A 24,011-nucleotide genomic window follows, 5' to 3' on the forward strand; every position below is an offset into this window, starting at 1 on the left:
CTTTCTTAACATCTGCTTCAAGAAAGAGGATTGCCCACAATCTGCTGAAACCTGTATTTTTAAAGCAATAATAAAGGGAATATAGTCAGCAATATGTGTTGATCATATTTAAAAATCATACTTAACCTTTATGATCTTCAGACAGCGGTATGAATCTTAACTGGATAATCCTCACAGCCAGCCTAGGGGATAAAACAGAGGCCACAGCCCAAAAACTTTCCATTCTCCCTGTATGCCTGAATGCAAATCTCTCCTTTGTGTAGAAAAAGAAAAAGAAAAACAAAACCCTAGCGCATGTTAAAACCATGCCCATTTCTAGGAAAAAAAAAAAACCTTACCTATCCTGTTTTTAAAAAATGCTGCATACAAAAATATAGTATTTGATAAGTTCACCCTGATTATTTGTATCTTTTTTTAAATACAGAGAATTTTTATACTGCCCACTCCCTTAATGGCTCACAGCAGTTTATAGAAATAAAATGAAAATACCAGAAGTGCCATTTGAGCAATCTAAAAACTTTATTGAAACAAAACCCTAGTACATTGAAAGACTTTTGAAACAATTAACAAGCTAAGGTAAAGAATTATACATTGAGCCTTTTCCTAAAATGCTAGGGCTGCTTCAGCTCCAAAGGCAGCAGAGGGGTCTGAAGGAGGGGTCAAAAACATTAAGATGGTGGCTGCAACTAGGTCACAGTGGTTGCAGCCATGTGATTGCAGCCGCCATCTTGACCTTTTTGACTCTCCTTGTGGACAGCTCTGAAAGGCAATTTGTTCCACAACATGGACACTCCATGAAGAAAGCAGAATTAACTGTAGGTGTCAAGATATCAGCAGCAGGACCCACGGAAAGTGCCTGTTGATGGGTGAACTGTAAGAATAGATGGTCCTGTTCAGTAGTTTGGTTCTTCAATAGTTTGCTTCTAACCTACATGAGACTTTATACATGACTCTGAGCACTAGATTGCATTGCAGAGGCAAGTAGCAATCAAAGAATGTTTAAACAAAAAGTTTAGATGGGACTTTCAGAAGAAGTTCATTCTCCAGATGCAATTTCTGGATCGTCTTCATGGATCACCCTACAAAGAGGGCATTACAATAATCTAATTTTGAGATTCTTAGTGACTGAGTCACCAAAACCAGATTATTTTCCTCTCTGTAGAGACACAGTTGATTTATCAGCTGAACCTGATAAAAGGCTAGCCTTGTCTTGCCACTGGTATTATGTGTGTCGTGCAATTTTGCCAAAGAACGGAGCACAATACTGAGAAGAACCATGTTTATTGCAATGATCATTGGGTGCCTGTTTTACAAGAAAGAGGGCCCCTGAACAATGGGAAAGCAAAGATTTTTTATAAAAATTGAGAGCTACAAGGTAGGAAACCCTAGGGATCTGATTTGCTGGCCAGTTTTGGATAAGCTAGGCAGGTCCTTGTCCATGTACTTGGGATTATTTCTATTGTTATGGGCAAAACAGACCTTACAGGAGGGCAGCAGAGCCGAGGAAGCTCATTCTTAAAGGAGATGGAATGTTGAGGTCATCAGCTGATAAGAAGATGGAAGGTTGGGGTTTCTCTAGGTTGTAATTCCCTTGTAAGGGGTTCCCTTGTGCTGGGCTGTGACCCAGGGCAGGGAAGCTTCTACTCTTTGGTCTAGATGGGATTTCAGGGGGCTTTGTCTGGGGCAGGAAGGGTCAATTTGGGTCTGATGGGATTAGGCAAAGAGAGGAACTGGGTTTGAACTCAGTCATATCAAAAAAGAGGGAGGAGGGGTGCAGTCTACATTTTGTTAGGTTTGTTTTTGTCCACTACAATGTGGCTGCCCAGTATCAATGTTAGATCCAGAAGGACATCCCAGACTGCAAATGAGATGCTAAAGAGAAATGCAATCCCATTCCCAATAGACATTTCTCCCAAATCCTGAAGTCCAGCCCCCAGAATCAGTCACAATTCTGTCCTGTATTTTAGCTTACTCTTCCACATCCAGTCCTTTATAGCCTGGAGACCTTTAGAGGCCCTGGAGATATCCCACTCTGAGTTCATAGAAAAGAGTAGCCAATACCATTGTCATATTGATGACAAGTCACTCCAACCTCCAAATGATCCTTCTCAGTGGCTACATGTAGATTTTAAACAAAATGGGATATAGGATACATGTGATGCCGTATCACAGGGAAGTTCCAAAAGGACTGAGCAAAAGTTATCCAGGTCAAGTACATAAGCATCTGTATGAAAATGGGATTTCCCCTTATACTTGGAGCTACCAGTTTGGGGCCAGTAAAATTCAGAAGACTTATTAGGTGGCAGCAAAGATCTCTTTGCTATCATCTAGTGGTTGTCTGGATTATTGCAGCCAGATCTAATAGCCTTACCTGTACTAAAAAGAGAGCTAATGATCGCTAATAGCTTTCCTTTCATGTGCTTTCCAATATTTTTCTCCCTCCAGAAAGATGCCTTGTTAATTTGAATGTCAACCCCTGTTGAAAGATTCACGAGTATCCACAGGGTCACTTTCATGGCAGAGATTATCTCTCAGGATGATCTCCATGCCAAATCCAAGTCTAGCCCAGACTGAAAAGGATGAAGATAATCTGTTCTTCTGAAAACTTTGAAGTAGAAGTGCCACTCCTCTCACTACCTGCTTGGCTAAATAAGGAATAGCAGGTGCCAACTGATGGTAGCTACAATTGGCTGGACCCAAAGATGATTTCTTCAGCAAGGACCTTACAATGAGCTGGAGGAATGGGAAAGTATCTGCAAAAAAGTTTGAAAGATCCCAGAGATCATTGGCAGGACAAAGCTTTTAGGGCCCTTTTAAGCTAAGCCAGGAAGAGGTCCAACATCTAAGTAGTCATACAGACAAATCCAATAACTGTATGTACTGATCAAGAAAACACCCCACTGAGATATCTGGAATCCAACAGGTTCAGTCAGAGTGGGAAGACCAATTTAATATGGTCCTCATTCAGGAAAAGAGAATATCCTATAACAATAGTCTAAGTCTTACCAAGAAATCTATAGCATAAATATCATCTATGGGTCCCCTGTACAATGACCACTCCATTCTAGGACTAAATAAACAACAAACATATTGGCCCAAAGCAGGTCTAGCAAATTATAAGCACTATAGAAAAGTAGGGGTCTCTGCATCCTAAAATGGCCTTCAAGAAGGAAATCCACCCCCCCCATTAGAAATATTCCGGTTTTCAGGAATCTGAATTTTTTTTATATCAAAATACTGCTTTGATAGTAAAGCAAGCAGGCATTAATTGATGTTTTGGTGTTTCTCTTATATTTATGTTGCTTGTTTTAATAGTCTTGCTTTTCTCTTGTTCTCCCAATTTTGATTTCTTTTTTTGGGGGGGGGGCTTTTAGTTTCTTTGTATGAAATGTCCCTCTCCTTCACTCCTACAACTTGGTTTATTGCTCCACTGAAATTTGATGTCATCCTGGGTCATATACCAGTTTGGTTACACAAGTGAAGTAGGACAACTAGGAATCAAGATTCAGGTTAATGAGCATCTGTGTGAAAATGGGAATTCTTCCTTTTCTTAGAGGTACCACTTTGGGACTGCTAATATCCAGAAGACTTACTAAGTGGCAACAAAGACATCTCTGTTACCATCTAGTGCACTGTTTCTCAGCCTTAGCAACAAGTATGGACTTCAACTGCTAGAATTCCCAGCCAGCATGCTGTCTGGGGAATTCTGGTAGTTGAAATCCACACATCTTAGAGTTGCCAAGGTTGAGAAACTGATCCAGTGGTTGTCTAGATTATTGCAGCCAGATCTAATAGTCTTACTTGTACTACAAAGAGGGCTAATGTTTGCTAATATCTTTCCTTTCATGTGCTTTCCAATATTTTCCCCCCACCAGAAGTTCTCGGTTCTTGTTATCTCTATCTGATCATTAAAAAAAAAAGGTAAGTTACCCATTGTTATCTCTAGTACAGTATATAGAGATACAGCTATTGTGTTATCATGGATGGAGTGGTATGTACACTGTTTTGTATTCCTGAAGAAAAAGCAGGATTTAAATCTAACCTTTAAGTAATAAATAAAGGCCCCGATGGATCCAAGGCACAGACATGGAGCCTCTCTCCATCCAAATGTTGCTGAATCAGAATTGCTGAATTTCATCATTTCCCATGTTGCCTGTGGCTGGGAATTGCAATTCCACTCCATAGAAAAGGCCACAGCTTCCTCATTTCTGCTTTAAGGGACATGCAGCCTCCTAAACAAGTGGTATCCTCTCCACTGCTTGTTTAGGAGGCTGCATTTCCCTTGCAGTCTGTTACAGAGGCCAGGCCCAGACCCTCCAGCCCGACACCTAACAGGTTAACTGTAAATAATCCAAAATCCTCTGTCTTTCTGATTAGCTCCCTGTGAAATGAACCAAAGGAGGGTCAAATGAATAAGAGCTCTTAATCATGTACATAAAAAGGCATGCTGACAACAGCTATAATCATCCTTACATTATTTATAGCACAGGAAGCGAAGCTTGTTAACATCTCTTCAGTGATCACAGTGTCCCTGTTATGTAAGAAAATGGGGATATGTTTATTCTTCTGTGGGTGTCGTGCTTTCAGTTCCTTGGGTCTGTAGGAAGTAGCACTTGTATCTTATTCAGGAGCAGAAGCCATTTTTAATCAACAAGCTTCTTTGTAGTTTTTGACCTGACATTTTGAGTTGACACTGGATCAGAAGGATATCAAAGTAGGTAATAGCACCTAGTGAGCAGGGCTGATCTTCAAAAAAGCTAACCAGTTAGGATCTGGTTAGTTACACTGAAAAATCTCCTGAAAAATTGGGTAGGCTAGGAGATAAAATGATGCCCTAGAAGAAAACAATGATAGATACTTTATTATAGTCACAGACCAGCTCAAAAATAAAAAAAACAAAGTGTGAGGCAGCAAGTAAAACCCCTAGTAAAATCCAATGATTATAAAACTGTGTGATATATTTTACAAATACTAAAACAAAACCTAGCCACATTAAGAGAAATAGGATTGATTGGATAACAGCAGCTGTAAATAAAATGGATCAGGGTGGCCTGCAGATCTGACCAGATGGGGTGTTATTAGGTACATCTGGGCATCTTTATAATAGGAGCAATGTAAAAGGATATGAGTTAGTGTTTCAGGAACACCTTCACCACAAGGGCAAAGTCTTTGTTCAAATTGGACACCCCAGAACACTTGTATTTGGAAAGTAGTGACAAATCACTTCCATGTATTGCCAAGGAACAATTTGGACACAATGATGTAACCACTGGAAGTCATCCTTGACTTTTCTATACCTATTTCCCCACTTGGGTAATTTGTAAAATAATGAACCAGCTTAGGGCACCATGCTATTTCTCATTTCTTGCTCCTGTGTGAATGTACACCCTCAAAGTCCTAAGAAGAGGTACTATGTGTGGGCCCTACACCCAGCATCTTGCAAGCATCAGCGCTGTTCCCAAAGCGTCTGCTTCTCTTTGTTGATCACAGAAGTCTGCAGAGGGTGGGGATGGGGATTCTATTCTTACTCATTTAAAAGTCAGGGGAGACCATGAGAAGGAGCCTGTTGGAGATCTGTCTGTTCAACGTGGGCAGAGGTATCTGTAGGGTATGGTCAAAAAAAGGTGACGCACATAAAAACAGGCAGAATTTCTTGACCTTGGCACTGATTAGTTCCTCTAGCTTCTGCCCCACCTTCCTTCAAAATCAGTTACAAAAAATCCATGAACTTGTTGCAAGGTCTACTGTTTACAAATGAACCACTCATTGTGCCCACTTGGTTGGCATCAATGTAATACCTTGTTAAACATTAGCTACATGAGCAAGAAACTATGGCAGCTAGGAGTATCCTGAAGGTAACATATGAGCTACTTGCTTTTATTGTGCATTAAGTTTATGACCTCTTGTCTTTGCTAGGGCTCACTCAGTCGGAATAGAAAAAGGCTTTCATGAGTAGGACCCCAATGGGAATTCCGGAGATGATATTGACTACTAGTTTGTGGCCCCATCCCCTTTCTCTCCCAGAATTCAGCCCATTATTGTGTCATGCAGAACCCAAAGGGAACTATTAAGAATCAAGCCTCTCTCTTCCTTCACACAAACGCAAGAAGTGCCCTGCTGGATCTACTGAAAGGTCTACTGAATCCAGCGTTCTGTTCCTATAGCAGCCAACCATGTGCTGATAGAAACCCAACATCAGATATGAACACAATAGCAATGGCCTACTTTTGCTCCCCAGCAACTGCCAATGAAAATATCCATTTGTGTGTGCAAATAATATGCACACAGGCACTATGTGATTATATTCATAGCCTGCTGTATGCCATAGCACTGACTAGACAATCTGGAAGCACTTTGCTTTAATCTGATGAAAAATTCTATACCAGTTTCACAGTCCAAGATAAGGAAACATGATCATTCATACTGAAAGAGTTTAGAGCAATATGATTAAATCAGTTCAGTTGAAAATGCTAACTGATGGATTAATGCAAAGATCTGATTGCTTCTTCCTCCACTTTTTTCTTTCCACATCATAGTTCGTAACACCCCCACCCTGCCCCATCGCTCCATAGGGTGCTTTGGCTTTAATTCGTTCGCAATCCATTCTGCCCGTGTTAAGTCTGCGTGAATGAAATTAATCTGGATCAAGCTCTCCTAAGTATTTCATCTCATAAGGAACATTGCAAAGGAATCCCAACTAACATAAGACATTACGGTTTTACCTGGTACTAATACCATTTACTGCTCTGGGGGGATATGCTATGTTTTAATTTTATCTTGTGTTGAATTGTATTATTTTTGGCTGAACTCTGATGGTAATACATTGAATTGAACAGTAATCAGCTGCGGCAGTTCAGCTTGAAGAAGGTCCCTGCAGTCAGACGTAAGTGGATGAAAAGCCACCAGGGAATTTGTGCGCTGCAGGCTGGACTGGAAGGCAATGGCAGATGACTTCTCTGTTGCTGCCCAGAAAGCGACATGTAATCAAGGGTGTCCACAGAGTATGGTCAAAAAAGTGAAGATGACGCTGTGATCGAAGCTTGCTTGTTTTTTATGTGTGGCGCCCATAAAAATGGGCTGAACTTCGATTGCCCCGTCGTGGCTGCCATCTTGACTTTTTGACCATACCCTGCAGGCATCCCTGAACATGGACACGCCCTTGGCGTCGCCAGGAGCTGGGCTTGACCGGAGGATGCTGTTGTCTCCCAGCCTTTGAAGGATCACTCCATGCTGGGGAGCTGGGACATGGCTTTCTCCAAGGCTGCATCTTTCCAGAGCAATGTAGAAAATTTTAAGCCGCAGATTTCCAGCCCAGAAGTTGTAACTGCGGCGTGTGGAGGGTAGACCCCCTTCCCCCCAGGCACGCTCTCGCTGGGCTTCTCCGGGGAATCCCACTGCTGCCCCTTCGCATTTCTGCCACGCGGGCGCAACCCGGCTGGCCAAGAACTCCCCGGCGCACCGCGCGCGCCCGGCTTTCCTGTCCTTAGGCCGAGCCAACGCCAGGCGGCGGCGGCGGCGGCGGCGGCGGCAGGGGGGGGAGCGCGCGTGCTCTGCAACACCCCCTCCCTCCCTCTCTCTCTCTCTCGCGCGCGCGCCCCACGGTTCCCTCCCCGTCCCTTGCCCGCATCGCCGCCGAAGCCCATTCCTAGCCGCAGCCGCCGCGCCTCCCCGCCGCGGGAGGCTTGAGAGGAGGAAGCAGCCGCGGAAGAGCCCTGGGCTGAGCCCGGCTGGCGACGGCAGCCCCGCACCCGCCGCTCCGGGTCAGGTACCGCCTCCTTCTCTCCAGGCAGGATGCGGCAGCGGCGACGGGTAACCGGCAGCCTGTGGCGCACGGGGAGCGGATGAGGCGGGTTCCGCCCTGCCTCCTACCGGCCGGTGCAGGTAAAGGGGAAACGCGTGGGCTTTTTTAGTCAGCCGGCCGGCCGGCCGGCCAGCCAACTACGGCGGCGGAGGCGGCGGCTGCAGCGCTTGAACAGCACGCCGTGTGCGGGTCTGCTGTGCAGCTGATACCTTGTATAACGCGGTCTCTTGTGACGGGTCCCGGAATGACCGCGCTTGGCTTACGACGCTTCGGGGGCACGGGGCTTTTTCCTCAGAGCGTGCTGCCGAAGAAGTCGTTCTGAATCCCAAGAGGTTCCTGGTGGACGGGTTTGGGATTCAGGCTGGGAAAACAGAGTCTCAAGATTATTTATTCGGCTTACTCCTTCTGCGTCCTCTAGCCTCATATTCTTGCCCCGCAAGAGCGCTAAAATAATTCCGATAATCCACGTAAAGTTTGTCGCTGTCCTTGCCTGTTTATCAAAGATGCTGGTTTTAAATCTCCTCCCCAAAGAACTTCTCCCTCTTGCTTTTAATTCGTTCCACCACCGGCTCGCTCGCCTTTTCTTTGGGAATGAAAACTCTCCATATTGGAGGCTGGCATTTCCCCCTCCATCCTTTGATCGACGGGGTTGTTTTGCATGCTGCAAACATCTTAAAATAGGTCCGATCTTGGAAGAGCGGGGGTGGGGTGGAATTCTTGGTTTATGGCAGCTTGATTCTTAGGGGAGCTCTTTAGCATCCTTTTGGTTAGAAGCTGTCCCTGCTCTGCTGTTTACCTCTGGATTATGGGGCTGTCTTGGAAAAATTCCATTTATAATCTTGCAGATTGCCAGTTTCTTTACACGTGGACCACTTTGGCTATCCATTACAGTAATGGATGAAGCAAAGGCTGCTTCCTCCATGCTAAAATCCATATATAGATATTACTTCAGAATGGAGAAAGATGAAGTCATAGAGCATAAAATGCTGATCCTCATACACCTGTAAACAGTTCTTGAATGGGTTCCCTTTACATGCTCAATTATTATTCCAGAAAGGGGCGATTCTCCCCTCCTTAGCCAAAACTATGAAATATTGTGGCACTTTAATAAGGACTACCACTGTCTGACTTCCCTGTGCCTTATTTTCCTCCCATCACATCGTTTACAGTTCTTCCCCCCTTCCCATAAGACATTATATGCATCGGCAACATAAGACTGGAGGAAGTAGATCGTATTCCACAGAAGTCTAGGCTGTCAGATATCTTGATTTTTTTAAGTGCCATTCGCTGTGCCAAGGAAAGGCATGTTTGGTGGAGCTGATGAAGACAGTACCGTAACTTCACCCCAGTCCAGTTCTATAGAGTCACCTTGTGTGAGATGGGCGGCTATATAAATATGATAAATAAATAAAATAGAAGGATTTTGTATCCCCCCCCAAGAGAGGGAATTGTAATCTTGAGTGGCAGAAAGGTGGCTGGCTTCCTAGGAACGCCATATTCTCCTTTTGCTTGTCTTCACTTTTTTTTTTTTTTTTAAGGCCTTGGTGGCTTTGAGTCAGTCTTAACTCCTGGCGACTGCCTGGACAAGTCCCTGCAGTTTTCTTGGCAAGATTTTGGAAGTGGTTTGGCCTTGCCTCCTTCCTGGGCTGAGAGAGAATGACTGGCCCAAGGTCACCCAGCTGGGTGTGTATAAAGCAGGACTAGAACTCATGGTCTCCCATTTTCTAGCCTGGTGTAGCCTTAACCACTACACCAACCTGGCTTTCTATTTGTTTAAATTAGCCCAGCATTTTTTCAGCTGGATAGCATCTCTCCAAGGCCACTGGAATGTATCTTACACATCAATTCCAATGTGACCCTTTTAAGTGGAAATAGAAGGAAGGAACCTGAGAATCGTGCATACCACACATGAGCTCTGCTACCCAGCTATTGATACTATATTATAGTATTTGCTTTTTTGGGTTTTTTGGTGTCTTCAAGTCAGTCTTGATTCCTGGCGACTGTCTGGACAAGTCCCTGCAGTTTTCTTGGCAAGATTTCAGAAGTGGTTTGCCATTGCCTGCTTCTTCCTAAGGCTGAGAGAAAGTGAGTGGCCCCAGGCCACCTAACTGGCTTCATGCCTAAGGCAGGACTACAATTCACCTTATCTTTGCATAATTTTGCCCTAAAGACATTTTCTTTTCCTAGAACTTGGTAACTATGTGCTGTAACTTCAAACTGTGTCTTAGAATATTGGGTTCTCAGTCCCTTTGTTTTTCACTTTGGCCACATGGCACATGGACTTAAAACATGGTAGGCTATTGTTATGGGAGCCCAGCCAGTGTGATTAGCTTGTGTGTTTTACAAAACCATCTGATTGGATTAATTCATTAAATTATATTTAAATAATGATAGGTTAATGTGTTGGGCAATTAAAGCCTTTATTATTATTCATTATTTTTTTTAAACATCTGCTTTATGCTGCTTTGTTAACTCACTCCATTAGGATAAAGAAAATATTTCTAAACCTTATTAGCTGCGACCCTGAATTACCAATGGAATGAGAGCAAGTGTGTTATATGTAAAACAGTAAATAGTTATATATAATAGGTAGCTAGATGGCACAGCCGAGTGGCCTTCTGATGCCTATTAGCCAATACTGATGAAAGAAAAAATTTAAGAAGTTGCTTTAAAACCTTAATGGTGTTTCAGAGGCTTTGAAATATATACTGATTTTGTCATTAAGTTTAATGTTATACCACTTTTTTTTTCAACACCTACTTAAATAAACCTTAAGAGTTGTATCTTATACATTGGGGGAAGATGGGTGGCATACAAATTGAATAAATAAAATAAATAGTTTTTATTTTATAAGTGGTTGGAACCTTTTTTCTAGGCTGTATACATGCATACATACATGCATACATTCTCATGTAGTCATTTTATTATATTCTTACTCCAAATGTATGGTATGGATATAAAAAGTATTATGGGAAACAGCATAGCCTTTTCAGCACTAACAGCTATTTCGTGAAACTTCCTCCCTTTGATATACGAACCTCTGAATTTTTAGAGGTTATGCAGGTGTTTAGTTCTCACCAGAATTGTATGGATACCTTTCTTCCCCTCCCCCCACTTCCTAGCGTTTTTCCCGCATGTGCAGGGCCTGCTTTTTATTGGATCAACCGGATATTGATCTGTTGGTTGCAACAGGAACTGACTGACTGGCTTGTCACCTGAGCCTGACGTTGTGGGCTGAGAGAGTGTGACCGGCCCAGAGTCTTCCAGCCAGCTTTCATGCCTAAGGCAGGACTAGAACTCACCATCTCCTGCTTTCTGGCCTGGTGATCTAACCACTAGGCCAAACTGGCTCTCATTATGGATACCTTTCCTTCCTCTTCCCTTTTGTGTTAGAAAAGGTAAATAATTCCAGATGTTGCCACCCATTGTCTTTTGCTACTGGAAACCAATTTTTTTCTCCAATTGTTCTGAAGGAAATCTACTCATTCTTTCCAGTGTTTTGGCCGCTGAGTTGATCACCAAGCTCTTTAGATATTAACCCTTGTATTGCGTTAAACTGATTTGATTTTAAATATGAGACCCAAAGTATTTAGATTTTTAGTGTTTTTCAGTGGCAGAGGACGAGTTGCAAACATTTCTTCTGTCCAGTTATCTCCTTTTTCTACTTGCTTTTGACATTATGTAACAGAAATGTATGAACCAGCTGAAGACAAAAGGGCTCTTCTGTTTTGCAGCAACTGAGAGAGCCTTTAAATATCTTGCCAAATTAGGTCATTCCTTCTTTTATGGTTTACAAAGGAAGAGATAAGCAGAATAATATCGGTACTGTTCTACAGGGGATGCGTGTTCACAGGATAGTGCTCTGCCTAAGCATTCATTATGCTGACTTTGCTTGGCAGCGATGGAAAACTGTTTAAGCATGCACATCTCTAGGATTTCAGAACAGACATTTACAGGAGTAGGAGACTGGCAGTGCACATGAACATTATGCAGAAAGGTTTGCATGAAAATCACCAGTACTTTTCCTATGATTGCTTACGAACTACACTGAAAATGAATCCCAGGGAAACTGCAGTGAAATGGCAGGATATTCGGCGTGTCTAACCCGGTGTCTTCCAAATGTGTTTAACTTCAGCTTTGTATTTCCTAACTCCTATGCTTCAGGTTGGGCTGCTTGGGCTCTATCCCCTAAATTTCTTGGAGCTGAGTTTGACTCCAGATGGCTCCATAGACAAATCCAATCAGTTTTCTTGGGTCTGGTATAGAAGTCTAATCTATATTCCTGGAATTCCCTGCTGGTCTAACCAGACCCAAGCCTGTTTATCTTCTGAGCCTGAGAAGTCCTGCCACCTGGTTAGGATTCTCTTAATACTGTCAATTTTTTTTTTGTTAGTAACAGTAGCTGTTAGTATTAGCAGGGTCACCAGGTTGTTGGGTGTATCCCTTATCAGAAGTTGATGGTGCTTGAGATTCCATTGAGTACTTGTAATGGTATGTGGGAATGACCTTGGTAGACTGGGCCCAGAGATGTTAGAGAATGATCAGATAAGATAGCATAGTCCACGGCTGGATAGTGGGCAGGGCAAGAGGCTCAGAAGAGACTCTCCCTAATTTCTCAGGGTGCAAAGGAGATGGTGGGTGGGGGAGGAGTATTGTACTTTCAGATTTGCAAGCTTCTGTTAATGTAGTCTTATAATAAAGTAGAATTAACTCATCTGGTTGTGTTTCCTGTCTGGTCTACCTGGTAAGGCTGACAGTACTTCAGATTCCACCAGGATTTCAGTCAACTTTTAACCTACCATCAACATGAACCTAGACCTATCCATGCAACAGGTTGAATTTCGGGACAATTATGTAACTATAGTGCAACTACAAAATGGTAATAAACATACACTTTATAGTATATTGAAAATGCTAATTGTTAAGCCCACAGCACATCTCAATATATATTTTGCATGGCCTACGATAACTCTGTATCTGTTACAACATGTTGAATAGGGTCTGTTAATGTAAAGATTTGCAAAAGATGTTTCTCAGATTACAGTTTAATTACACTGATTTGAAGATGGGAGTTGTGGGGAGATCAACACGTCTAGAATGATACACAAGAATAGTCTACTACAGGAGAGACTTACCAAATGACAGAAGCCTGCTTCTTGTCATCTGCAGTTCCCAGTTAAAATAATTCAGCATGTATCCTCAATGATCTCTAACTGATCCCAAACCTGTACTTGCCTGCAACTGCATCCTACCCTAAAACAATCTCAGGGTTAGTAATATGATAAAATCTCCCTCAGGTGAACCTCCATTCCTGGTGACTTCATAGTCCCATCCAGGCAGTATTCTTGGCCATGTTTGCCATTACGTTCTTCTAAGTGAAGAAGGTGACTTACCTGCTGAGACAATAATACTATACCATATAACAGATGTATAGACAGAGGGATCACATCCTGGACCAGTCCCTTCTGCCAAGTCATATAGACATAGCAACATCATTACAGGATCTGGATTATAATATGAGAGTTCATTCAACTGCTCAATTTCCAGTGTGGATATGGTATTTCCAAGCAATGCTTTTTGCATTCTATATAGGGTAAATAGGTTTATAGACACAAGAATAAATGGACACAATAAGTGGCAATATACAAAACAGGGACAAATAAGATGGAAGTGGATACTGCAACTTCCCAGGAATGCTCTGTCACTAATTTTTTGACAGCCATTCTGGAATAAAGAAATTTCAGAGGAAGAATGAAGTGTGAAGGAGCTGAACTGTCATTTATTAGCAGATTATTTCAGTTGTAGCATAAAGCAATATAAAGATTTGTTGCATTGCATGTATTAGCTTGTCTGTGCCAAGATATCACCAATAATTGTTCCTGCATTTGATTTTTTAAAAACTCATTCAACTTTTGTGGTAAGAGGAGAACTTTCTGAAGCACCAGGCAGTCCACCAGAGTACTGAATTTCCCAACCAAGTCTACCTTCAACTTCCATATTTCTAGATTCATTTCTGCAGTCCCCTCTTCGAGACTGCATCTAAAATTTGATGCATGTTATTATTTCTGTACATTACAAGGAAATGTTAAATAATGCATTGATGAAGAACTGTATTCAATGCTGAGATGTTTAGTAACAGTACTTTGCAGCAGATTGCATAATAAAATCTAATCAAGAACAAAAAACAGCTTGGAAGTTGTGATGGATACTTCAAAGCATGAATCATATCCAGAAGAAAAAAGATTAATTCACATTAAAAAGAAAAGAAAGAAAACCTAATGGCAGCAAATGCACTTTTAATTAGTCTGGTAGAATCAAAGAATAATCACATCCTGTGAACAGGATGACATTTTGGAGGGAAAAAAGTACAGACTATTTTTGCTGCTTTTTATAAATATATAATTGCTATTTGACCTTAGGAGTGCAGTCTGTAATTGTTGCTTTATGTAAAACACCATCAATAAAGCAGTTCATCATCTTTAATAATATAGAGCATGTCATAGCCTTAATCATCTCAAGGCAAATTTAGACCAAATTTCCCCAGCTTGGTACTTTTCCAGAGAAGTTGGGCTTCCACCCCCATAATCTTCAACCAGAATGTCTATTGGTCATGTGGATTTAGGATTATGAGAATTGAATTCCAAAATATCTGGAGGGACTTGTTTGGAAAGGGCTGCCTTAAAACTTTATGAAATACCTCTCCTCTTGTGTGTTGATAAAACCTCTACTAAATTTCCAAATTCATGTTTGGTTAAAAAGACTTTTTTATGTGGCTTGTGGGGAAGCAGTTGCAAAATCCACCCTTGGCAGTTCATACATGCTTTTAAAAAGTGAATGACTGGCAAAAATTGAATGGTCTGATCAAGTTGTATTTCTGTTTCTGCCAGTAATTCACTTTTTTTCAAGGCACAGAATTCTATCAAAACATCTTAGAGATGGGAGAATGCTAGATAGATAACTGAAATTATGCTCAGAATAGGTTGCTTTTCTCAAGACTTCACTATTCTGGAGAGACTAGACTCTTCCGTACAAAAAAGGGAGGGAGGGAGGGAGGGAGCTACAGATGGAACAATCCTTTGTTAAACGCTATCAGCCTTATCATGTGGTAGAATGAGCTTGGCCTATTGTAGAAAATGCAATAGTCATTTAATGAAAGGCAAATAATTGACATTAATTAATTAACTTGAAGCAGGCTTGCTAGTAATTGGAATGAGCTCAGTTGGAACAGAATGAGGAATCCCTAATATGACAAAGGTCAGTCTCAGTAAATAAGTCTATCTTGAACAGTTTTCACCTAATATTCTAACACGCAACTATTTCCATCAGCAGTGCCCAATCAAGGTTCTTTCTACTTGCTGTTTTCTACCTGTTCTCCATTGTAGTTTATGCTGTCGGTTCCAGCCAGCATGTCATCCAATTCATCTAGAGGCTGGTTGGGGAAGAGCTTGAATTTGGAGATGGAGTTTCCTATTTACTTTCTGAAATCAGCCTCACTCATCTCATTTATTAATTTGTTTATTTTTTGGTGTATTTTTGGCATCAGAACTGCAACATTGAAGTCATCTAACAACAGCAATTCTGTTAATATTGTTTTCCCATTGCCACTACACTCTTAGGGGAATTCTGCCTTGCTTGGTATATATGTTTTGAATGGAATATGTAAGCAGTAGTGACAATCCCGGGCCTAGTCACCTACCATCCCAACCCAAGGAAGATGGTTTTGCATCTAAGACCTTCTAATAATATTTGTATAGCAATCTTGATTTGAAAACGTTAACTGAATTAAGGGAGATTTCTTGCCTAGGCATTTGAAATTCACTTGGTTTTTCAAATTATCAGAAGGTACTTAGTGAATAAATTTTCAGCTGCTCAGTTATCAGGTACTTACAACTATGCTGAATTAAATGTAACCTGCTGAATTTTGAAAACTAATACAACTTTTTAAAAAGCAGTGCAAAGAATATATGGGTAGTTTTTAGCTAAGAAAGATGTATTTTTAGCCATTATCTGTCAATGAATGACAGGCATAGATCATTCTGACATTTGCTAAAGGCTTCAGTAAACTAGGCCTTTCTCCTGAATTGGTATTGCAATAGTTATTTTCTATATTCCTTGAAAAGCAAGATGCTAGTGGATCCAATAATTAAGCTCCATAAGTTGTTATCTAATGCAGACTCAAATTGCTATGACTTATGTCCAGTCCACAGAACAATGCATTGATTTGGAATAATTTAGGCTACAGTTCTAAGCCAATTTACCTGAGTGTAATCTCCACTGCTGCTTCTGTGTAAAGATGTATAGGCATTGAAGCAACAAAGATCAAGTAATGTTAAAAGAAGAAAATATATAAAGATAAAAAGGGTATCAAGGGTAAGTATGGAAATGAATCTTTGCTTTTTATTTGGAGCTGGGAGTATGTTTTAGATAGCGTAATAATGAAACAGCATACAAAATTGATTACTTGTTAAATATACATTTTCAAGAAAGACAATAAAGCAATTTAAAAAGCTAACTGAACTTCAAAATCCTTCAGAAGTTCATGATCAGTTGTTTAGTGGAACAAACATTTCTGTGAGGATCCCTGTTTTGTTGATAGTGCTTACTTGATTTTTACCAGAAATTGTTGAGTTCTTCAGGAGTGATGGCATAGTCTCCATCCCTCTGAAGCTTGAAGATAGATGACCTGATCTAATGGTGCTTTTCATAGACCATTGTAGAAAGTAGACATCTCCATGGAACAAGTGATCTACTTTTCTTTGTCCAATGCTTGGCTATTAAAACATTAGTCTTGACTTCTTTTCTTCAAAAACGGTCTGTGGACTTTTCCTATTAAGACTAACATTCTAAATGTTTAGTGTAAATATTGCTGCAATAATGAAAGAGGCTTGATGCATATTCTGGCTGTTGCCGTTCTGTCATGGCAAAGGGGAAAGGAGGAGAGATTGGTTTGATATTGTAGAAGAAAAGTAGAACCTGGTAAGAAGGTGTGGGGAGTTGCTGTGCATCAAAAGAAAAGTGTCAGCCATGTAAATCTGAAGGCAAGACTTACTGTTGGGCAAAGAGAAGATATACATACCCTTGGATCTTCATGTTGATCTCTTTTTGTGAAAATCTACTGTGAGCATGTTGACCCAAGACTCTTGGATTTTATTTTGAAACCCAGTTTCCTATGATTCATTCACAGTTGACCTTAATTATTCCAAAGTATTCTCAGCTTAGACAGTGACTTTTGCCCTTGATAACTATTCATATTCCTGTTTGAACAAACGTGGAGTTACAGCAGGAGATAAGTAGTGTCAGAGTTGCTCCTGGGAACAAACTTTTGCTCCTTTTTTAGCTAACCAATAACATTGTACTGTACCACATGAATTAAGCTGGCACTTCCCCAGAGTATATTCGACTTGATGGAATATGTGACAAATTCTGCAGAGTTGAAAACTCTAAAGACCCAACCCAAATTGGATTTCCTGCACTGCTTTTTAAAAATATCCTATGGGGAAAAGTTGATTTGACTTGATGTGTTGAATGTATGTGGGTGGGGAAACTGCAGATCTGTGTGCACGTATTTACTTATTTATTGTTAGAAAGAGATTAAACCTGCCATTCAGGGGATATTGTTCTCATAAGAGTATGAAATGTATAATATCATTGCAGGTGTCCCAGAAGTTTTTTCAATCATGGAAACTCACTGCTGATTTTTTGTACAGTAATATGTAGAAGTCTTGTGTGGGGGTGTGGATGTAAGTGTGAGAAAGAGAGAGCAATGGCAACAATCATTGCCCTTTTTTGACTTCCCAGCTGGACCATTTTCCTGCATGGATCCTGGCAAAGGTTGTTGCTATGCGCATCAAGTCCAGATTCAGTTGGCCTCCTATCCCGAAAGCTTCAAGTGGATTTTTTTTTTCCGGTGGCCAGATGGTGGCTTTTGCTCTTTCCACATCCCTGGCAGCAATCAGAAAAGCAAGGGCTGAGTAAATAAGTCATGTCTTCTTGCTACTGATGTGGGCCTTGGGCAGCTTACTGATATTATTTAACAGCTGATGTCATGGTTGATGCCAGATATCGAGAGTCTCACTGTAGCAGAGCCTGGCTCTCTTTCTGTGACAGAAGCCAAGATCCCTGCTATGCACTCCGGGAGGCATAGAGCTCTTCTAGGTGGGAGGTCAGTTAAGGCCTGTTAACCTGGAGATATTAAAAGTATATATGTTACTCCACTTGGAGAGTCTTTTTCAGTGCTGTTTGACTAAGTGGATTGTAGGAAAGCTGATGTGCCATTGTAGTCATGTCAACTTCTCTGCCCAGTTTGGTCCTTTGGCACTAAACCAACTTTTCTGAAGATAGAGTTGCAAGCTTCTCTTCTTTATGTAAAATGTTGATTGTTATCATCCTTAGCTCCAGTTTTTTTTTTTTAAAAAAACCATGGCTTGTTGATTGAGCTTTAGTGACTGAGTTCATAAATTAGTCTAAGGCATAGTAGCCAGGTCCATACACTGCACTAAGCTGCAAATAAAAAGACAGATTATGACTTGGTGTAACGTGTGAGACCAGTCTGCATATCCTTTAGCAATATAAGCTGTGATTTAAGCATGTTATTTATACCTGGGGTTCTTAAATAATCTAGTGCCGCTTTCTATTTCAATGCCATTTCTACTGAATTGTAGTTCACATGCTACCTATTCATCCAGAATTTATTCAGGCATCCACATCACCATTGAAGAATCCCTGGAAAAAGTTTGTGTTGACTTTGTGCTTTGGCTGAAAAGACTTCAGTTTCAACTTTCAGCTAAGTAAATATAATGCACTGTTGACATCCAACTGGCAATTCCCTAAAGTGATTTGAATTCAGTGTGAGCAGCTTGTTCCAAGAGTGGAAGAAAAAGTTTTCAGAGGAGAGGAAGGATACTTTGACTGCTTTTTATGAACCATTGAAGAGGACTCACCCTCTGTGAGTTCCATGAGACTCAGTTGGCTTACAGGAAGGCTTTGAAGAGTCTTATTTGCAATGAACCCCACTGTCAGTTCTTGGAGGTAACTAGGTCATGAAAGGGACACCAAAAGAAATACTAGAACTCTTGTTTATTGATACTGACTATATAGGCCATAGTATCAATATAGGCTATAATAATAGAATCTTGAAAGCCAACAGCATTTCTCCTTCAGTCACTCTTATACCAAAGAGAGTCAAGGCAGGATAATATTGAGTTTCTTTCTCATGGCTTTCCTGTTTTCCAGGCTAAGCTCTTGTTTTCCTAACAGTTGCCACATATTTTCTTCAACGCCATTTCCATACTCCTGTATACCCACTGCAAGGGGACAAATTAAGCAGCCCAATTACAAGATGTAGTCGATGTAGAAGGGATGAAAATTTCAATTGGCCAGTTAGATCCTCTTTGGAAAAAAAGGATCATTTGAATTCGGGGAGGGCAATAAACCATGGAATAAAATAAATTACACAGGCTGTAAGGAAAGTGAGGGGGGAGATTCAGGGATGAGAGGCGGCTATGAAGGACATCCTAATTTTTGTGGCCAGTATTACAGAAGCTCTTATGCAATTACTGGACTTGGAAAGTCACCCTGTATTTAATTAATATGACAAAAATGGTGTGAGGATAAAGTTAAATACCCTGTGCCTTGGTGTAAGTAACACAGATGTACACATGCATACAAATAGGTACCTTCACACATAACATCTTATTCACTGACATTCAGACAGGCTCCATACCCACCAGCATTTGTAAACTATTAAAACAAGCCAGATTGTTCATGGGGTAAATGAGAATGGAAAGGAGTTGTTGCTGAAGTAGGAAGGGTTGACCAACTGAGTTAATCCTAACTCAGATTCTCCACAAGTTAGACTTTTTAAAACTCCCATTGACACCTGGGCAAGACAACAGAGTGCTGGAAAGAAATTATGTCATAGGGCTCAGGACTCAGTCCATCAGGAGGACAACTCTCAAAAACAGAATAAAACCAAATTTGGCATGGGAAGAGAAGCCAGCAAAAGAAAACTTGAGTTTGAAAATGGGCCTGATCTGGGCAGGTGCTCCAGAGGAGAAAAAATCCAAAAACAATTTTCTGACGCATCCCTATGGCTGGAGCAGTTGGACAACTGCTGACTGCTCCATTCTTAGGCTCCCTCCTGGTCATAAAACCTGGAGAGTCGCTGCCGGTAAGGGTTGAGAAGGACTCCAGAAGCCTGGTAGATCCAAGAAATTTAAATTGGATTGACAAATAAGAACAGGCTGGATTCTCTATGGCTTCCATAGATTTTTTTTAGGGGCCAAGGACCTCTTTTCCCTCAGCATTCACTTTGGATGGCCAGTGACATGCCTCCTGCAATGCAGCTCTGCATGTAGAGCATAAGCACATAGCACAGGTGCACACATACATGCACATGCATGTATTCAAAGTCCTTGCAACATATTGTTTTCTTTCTATGTGATAATGCAGACCTGTAATTAGCTGATTAAAAAATTAATTATTCTTTTCCTTAGGTATCTGGGCCTCGTTTTATACCAAGAGTAATAAGGCTTTAGCCTCAGTTCTGTGGAAGTAGAGCTCATTGAATTCTGTGGGATTTCCTTTCAATAAACTTGAGCAATACTATAATTTCTGTATATAAGTGTATATGTGATCTGTAGTTCATAATTATTTCCTTTGCTTGCCATTTATATTGAACTGAGACTGAAAGAAGTAAAGTTAGAAGAAGGCTTTTTGTTTGTTTTTTAAAAGTTGTCTGGTATTCAGGTTGTGGTAATTTGGAAAATTAAGAGGTTTGAAATGTGTTAGTTTAATTACTGAATGTTCCACTTCCTTTACATATTGTTTGATATCTTGGAAACGTTTGATTCCTTGGAGATTAACAAGTTTTGGCCTTCTGCAGGTGATGAAAGGCAACAGCTTTGGCATAATTTTTTAATTTTTCAAGTGATTTCAGCATATACTTTTAACTGGAAAATTTTAGTTTGCAGCTGTGACTCTTTCCCAGCTTCTCCTGGTGGGGTTGTGGGGTGTGTGTGTGAAAAAACAGGTGGCTTCCAGAAAAGGAAGTTGCAATCATGGGAAGTGTTTACTTCCCACACAAACGACTGTGATGCAGCTTTTGAAGATGATCACACAATTTAACTATATTGAAATAATGGCAACCAGCTCACTAAAATGACTTTGGTTAGGTAAAAGATAAAGATGTCTTCCAGTTGAGCTCTACTTGTGAAAATGTCCATGAAGTTTTCTTGGCAACAGTACAAAAGTGGTTTGTCATTGCTTTCTTCTGGAATATTATTTAGATTTCCCTGTCTAGCTTATAGCCCTGGAAATTTCTGGCAGACTCCTATTCAAATACTAACCAATCCTGACCATACTTAGCTATTTCAAGATCAGGTAAATGGCCTAGAAGTTCTCACTACTAATAAATGAAACTGTAAAACTTGTGATACTTTTCATTGTGCTGTCTGTACTCATGCTATTAAGGGGGAATCTGTTAAATGTGGAATCTTTGGGGTTCTCTGAGCTCAGAGAACCCCAAAGACTCCACAGTTCAACCCTGAGCTATATATATTCTCTTCTCTTCTCTTCTTCATATATATTCTATCATTGCTAGAAAAACCTAGCATAACATTTAAGAGGCAATGGTATCTTGCATAGGGAAGAAAGGAAGAAATACTAACCAAACTGCTGGTTGGAGCTTATTCTGGAAGCTTTGGAGGGAAATTATTGAATAATGTGTTTCTCTGTGTAGAAATGATGTGAGACAGCTTAGGAGATGAGTTTGAGGAGGAGTTAGAGGTTTTTTTTTACTGGTGATACAAAGGAGGAATATATTTTGGAAGATAGGACTACTCTGGTTCTTTAAATGGCATGACAGGTGTCACAATTTAAAACAAAATGGTGGGACATAATGCAAAAGTGAGTGAGTCTAGGATAAGGCTAAATTTGCTTTGATATAGTGGATTGACCATTACACTATACCATTGCTGTGTTTTTAGAAATTAATCATAATTTGTGGTATTGTTACTGTTTTAATACGTACTTGGTCTGTGGTTTCTTGCAGAATGGAACATGAGGCCTTCCAGCTAGAAAAGCAGCATGTCCATAAGGTCTATGAAAGCACAGCCTCTTATTTCAATGACTTGCAAGGCAAAGCATGGCCTCGGGTTCGACAGTTTTTACTTGAACAGAAGCCTGGCAGCCTTATTGCAGATATAGGTAAGTTCTGTTTTTTTTTTTAAAAAAATAAAGCTCTAGATGGAGGTCTTGAATGAGATGGAGGAAAAGAGATGACAAGAGAATCACAACTGTGTGGGGAGCACATAGGCAGAATGACAGTTTGGGATGTGGGGAGGAGAATAATCAGAAAGGTGGATGACTTCCTAATTTTAATTACATTGACCACCAGGAGGTAGGCATTTCTTGACCAGTTTTGTCTTATTTGGGTGTCCTCAGATGCAGGTGGTCATAATGTTATTCTGTGTGGTTCAAATGCTCTCCCAAGAATTGAACTCATGGATCTGTGTATTTTAGACCACACAGAACCTACACTGTATAAAAATAGAGGAAAGTTTCTTCCCTCTGTGGGCAGAGGTGGAAGTCATATAACACCCCTTCCCCTTGATCTTAAGAGTCCATTTTGGAGCCCTACTTTCTTCACACAGAGCACAGAGGGAGGACTGATGAAGGGAACCAATCCAAAAGGACCCACTGTTGAATTTCTCGCAGGCCTCCTTTTTGTTGGCAGGGCTCTGGTCCATTTCCAGGGAGGGGTGTTTAAGTTCTTTCTAGACATCTCCCAAAGTTAGAACATCCAACTTTATTCCTGAGCTTCAAGTGAAAGTGCAGAAATCCTGTGGCAACTGCCCATGTTTCAGTTTTAGAGATGCCCAGAGGAGTTAAGCAGGACTCACCTGGTGTCCCTACATGAGCTGAGGGCCATGGCCATCTGTTTGATTTTCTGGTTTCCTATAGAATCAATGTCTCTGTTTTGTTTGGCTTAAGGTTGTGGGACTGGAAAATATCTTGATGTCAACCACCTAGTATATAATCTTGGATGTGATTATTGTGGCCCCTTAATAGAAATTGCAAGAAATAAAGGCTGTGAAGTAATGATCTGTGATAACCTACACCTCCCTTTTCGGGATCTGTGCTTCAACGCCATCATCTCTGTGGGAGGTAAGAGATTTTAATTGCTTGAACAGCTGAAATAAGAGGAAACACTTTCAATATACACCACATGATACTACATTAGTATTTCCTAAATAATAGGAAATCAGGCTGTTTGTCAGTCCAGCTCAGGGAATTTATATATGCATTCTTAAAAAATAAGGGCGCATGGCTGCAGAAGAAAAAAAAGAGAGAGATAAACTGAGATAGGAAAGAATATTCTGAGGATGTGATAGGAAACAAACGTATTTTTGGACAGGCCATGTTCTCTGGATAGCTAATTTATGAATCAATCAGCCCTTTCCCATAGGGAGAACATGCAGGGCAAAAGCCCTGTTTCTGGTTCTCAGAATTTCCAGTTGAAAAAAGTGGCCCACCTCAGTAGGCTGAGCAGCGCTGGCTCTTGGAAATTGTAAGCGGAGATGTTTCTCTTCATTTTATATCCTATCTTTTTAACTGAACTTAACTGGGTATAAGCAACCTTGGGATCTTCTGCAAAAATAAACATGCATAAATGATTCCCCTACTGTTGGAAATGGGGAGGGTGCACAGAATAATTTGTTTGGGATGGAAGCAGCAAGAGGATGCAATGCTTTGTTGATTAGAGAGCGTGATCTATCAGGAAGTTGAAGAGGTAAGCTGCCTGGGTACATAGCAGATCAAACTGAATTAGATAGAGATGTCATTGCCTTTTCCCAGCAACAGCATAATGTGTTTTGTCTGAAGTGGGAAAATATGATATCCCTGAAACCGGGGGGTGGGGTGGGGGGCTGTTGAGGAAACACATTGTAATTCTAGGCCACAGACTGCATTTGTTTTCATAAAAATGGATAAACTGCAAAGTTGAGAAGTGATTATAGTGAATTAGATGTGGTTAGAGTAACGCCTGCTAAAATCTCAGAAAACAGGTAAGATGAATTCTCCCTTTCAGCCTTTAAATTAGCTTTGCAATGAAAGAGAGGCAAGACAAGACTGGATGATAAGATGCTGTTCTATCTACGTTCAGCGCTTAGTTCAAAAAGGGAATGGTGATGATGAAGCTGAAGAGAATTAA

General features: G+C 40.8%; 1 protein-coding gene across 3 annotated transcripts in view; it reads left to right on the top strand.

Annotated features, from left to right (window-relative positions):
* Positions 1–24,011, top strand: part of TRMT9B (tRNA methyltransferase 9B (putative)) — a 78,522-nt gene that overhangs the window by 44,296 nt on the left and 10,215 nt on the right. The window contains exons 1-3 of one of the 3 annotated variants that reach the window (XM_088131079.1): positions 7,532–7,881; positions 21,852–22,006; positions 22,793–22,966. In XM_088131079.1, coding sequence (XP_087987205.1) covers positions 21,853–22,006; positions 22,793–22,966 — 328 coding nt within the window. In that variant the 5' untranslated portion in view covers positions 7,532–7,881; position 21,852. Of the gene's footprint in view, positions 1–7,531; positions 7,882–21,851; positions 22,007–22,792; positions 22,967–24,011 lie in introns of those variants that run through there. The other 2 variants (XM_088131081.1, XM_088131080.1) reach the window with 2 other exon arrangements.

The sequence above is a fragment of the Python bivittatus genome, unplaced genomic scaffold (assembly GCF_059951505.1).
Source record: "Python bivittatus isolate LINGU-HERP-01145 unplaced genomic scaffold, Pbiv_v1 ctg000070_np1212, whole genome shotgun sequence".
NCBI classification, from domain to species: Eukaryota; Metazoa; Chordata; class Lepidosauria; order Squamata; family Pythonidae; genus Python; species Python bivittatus.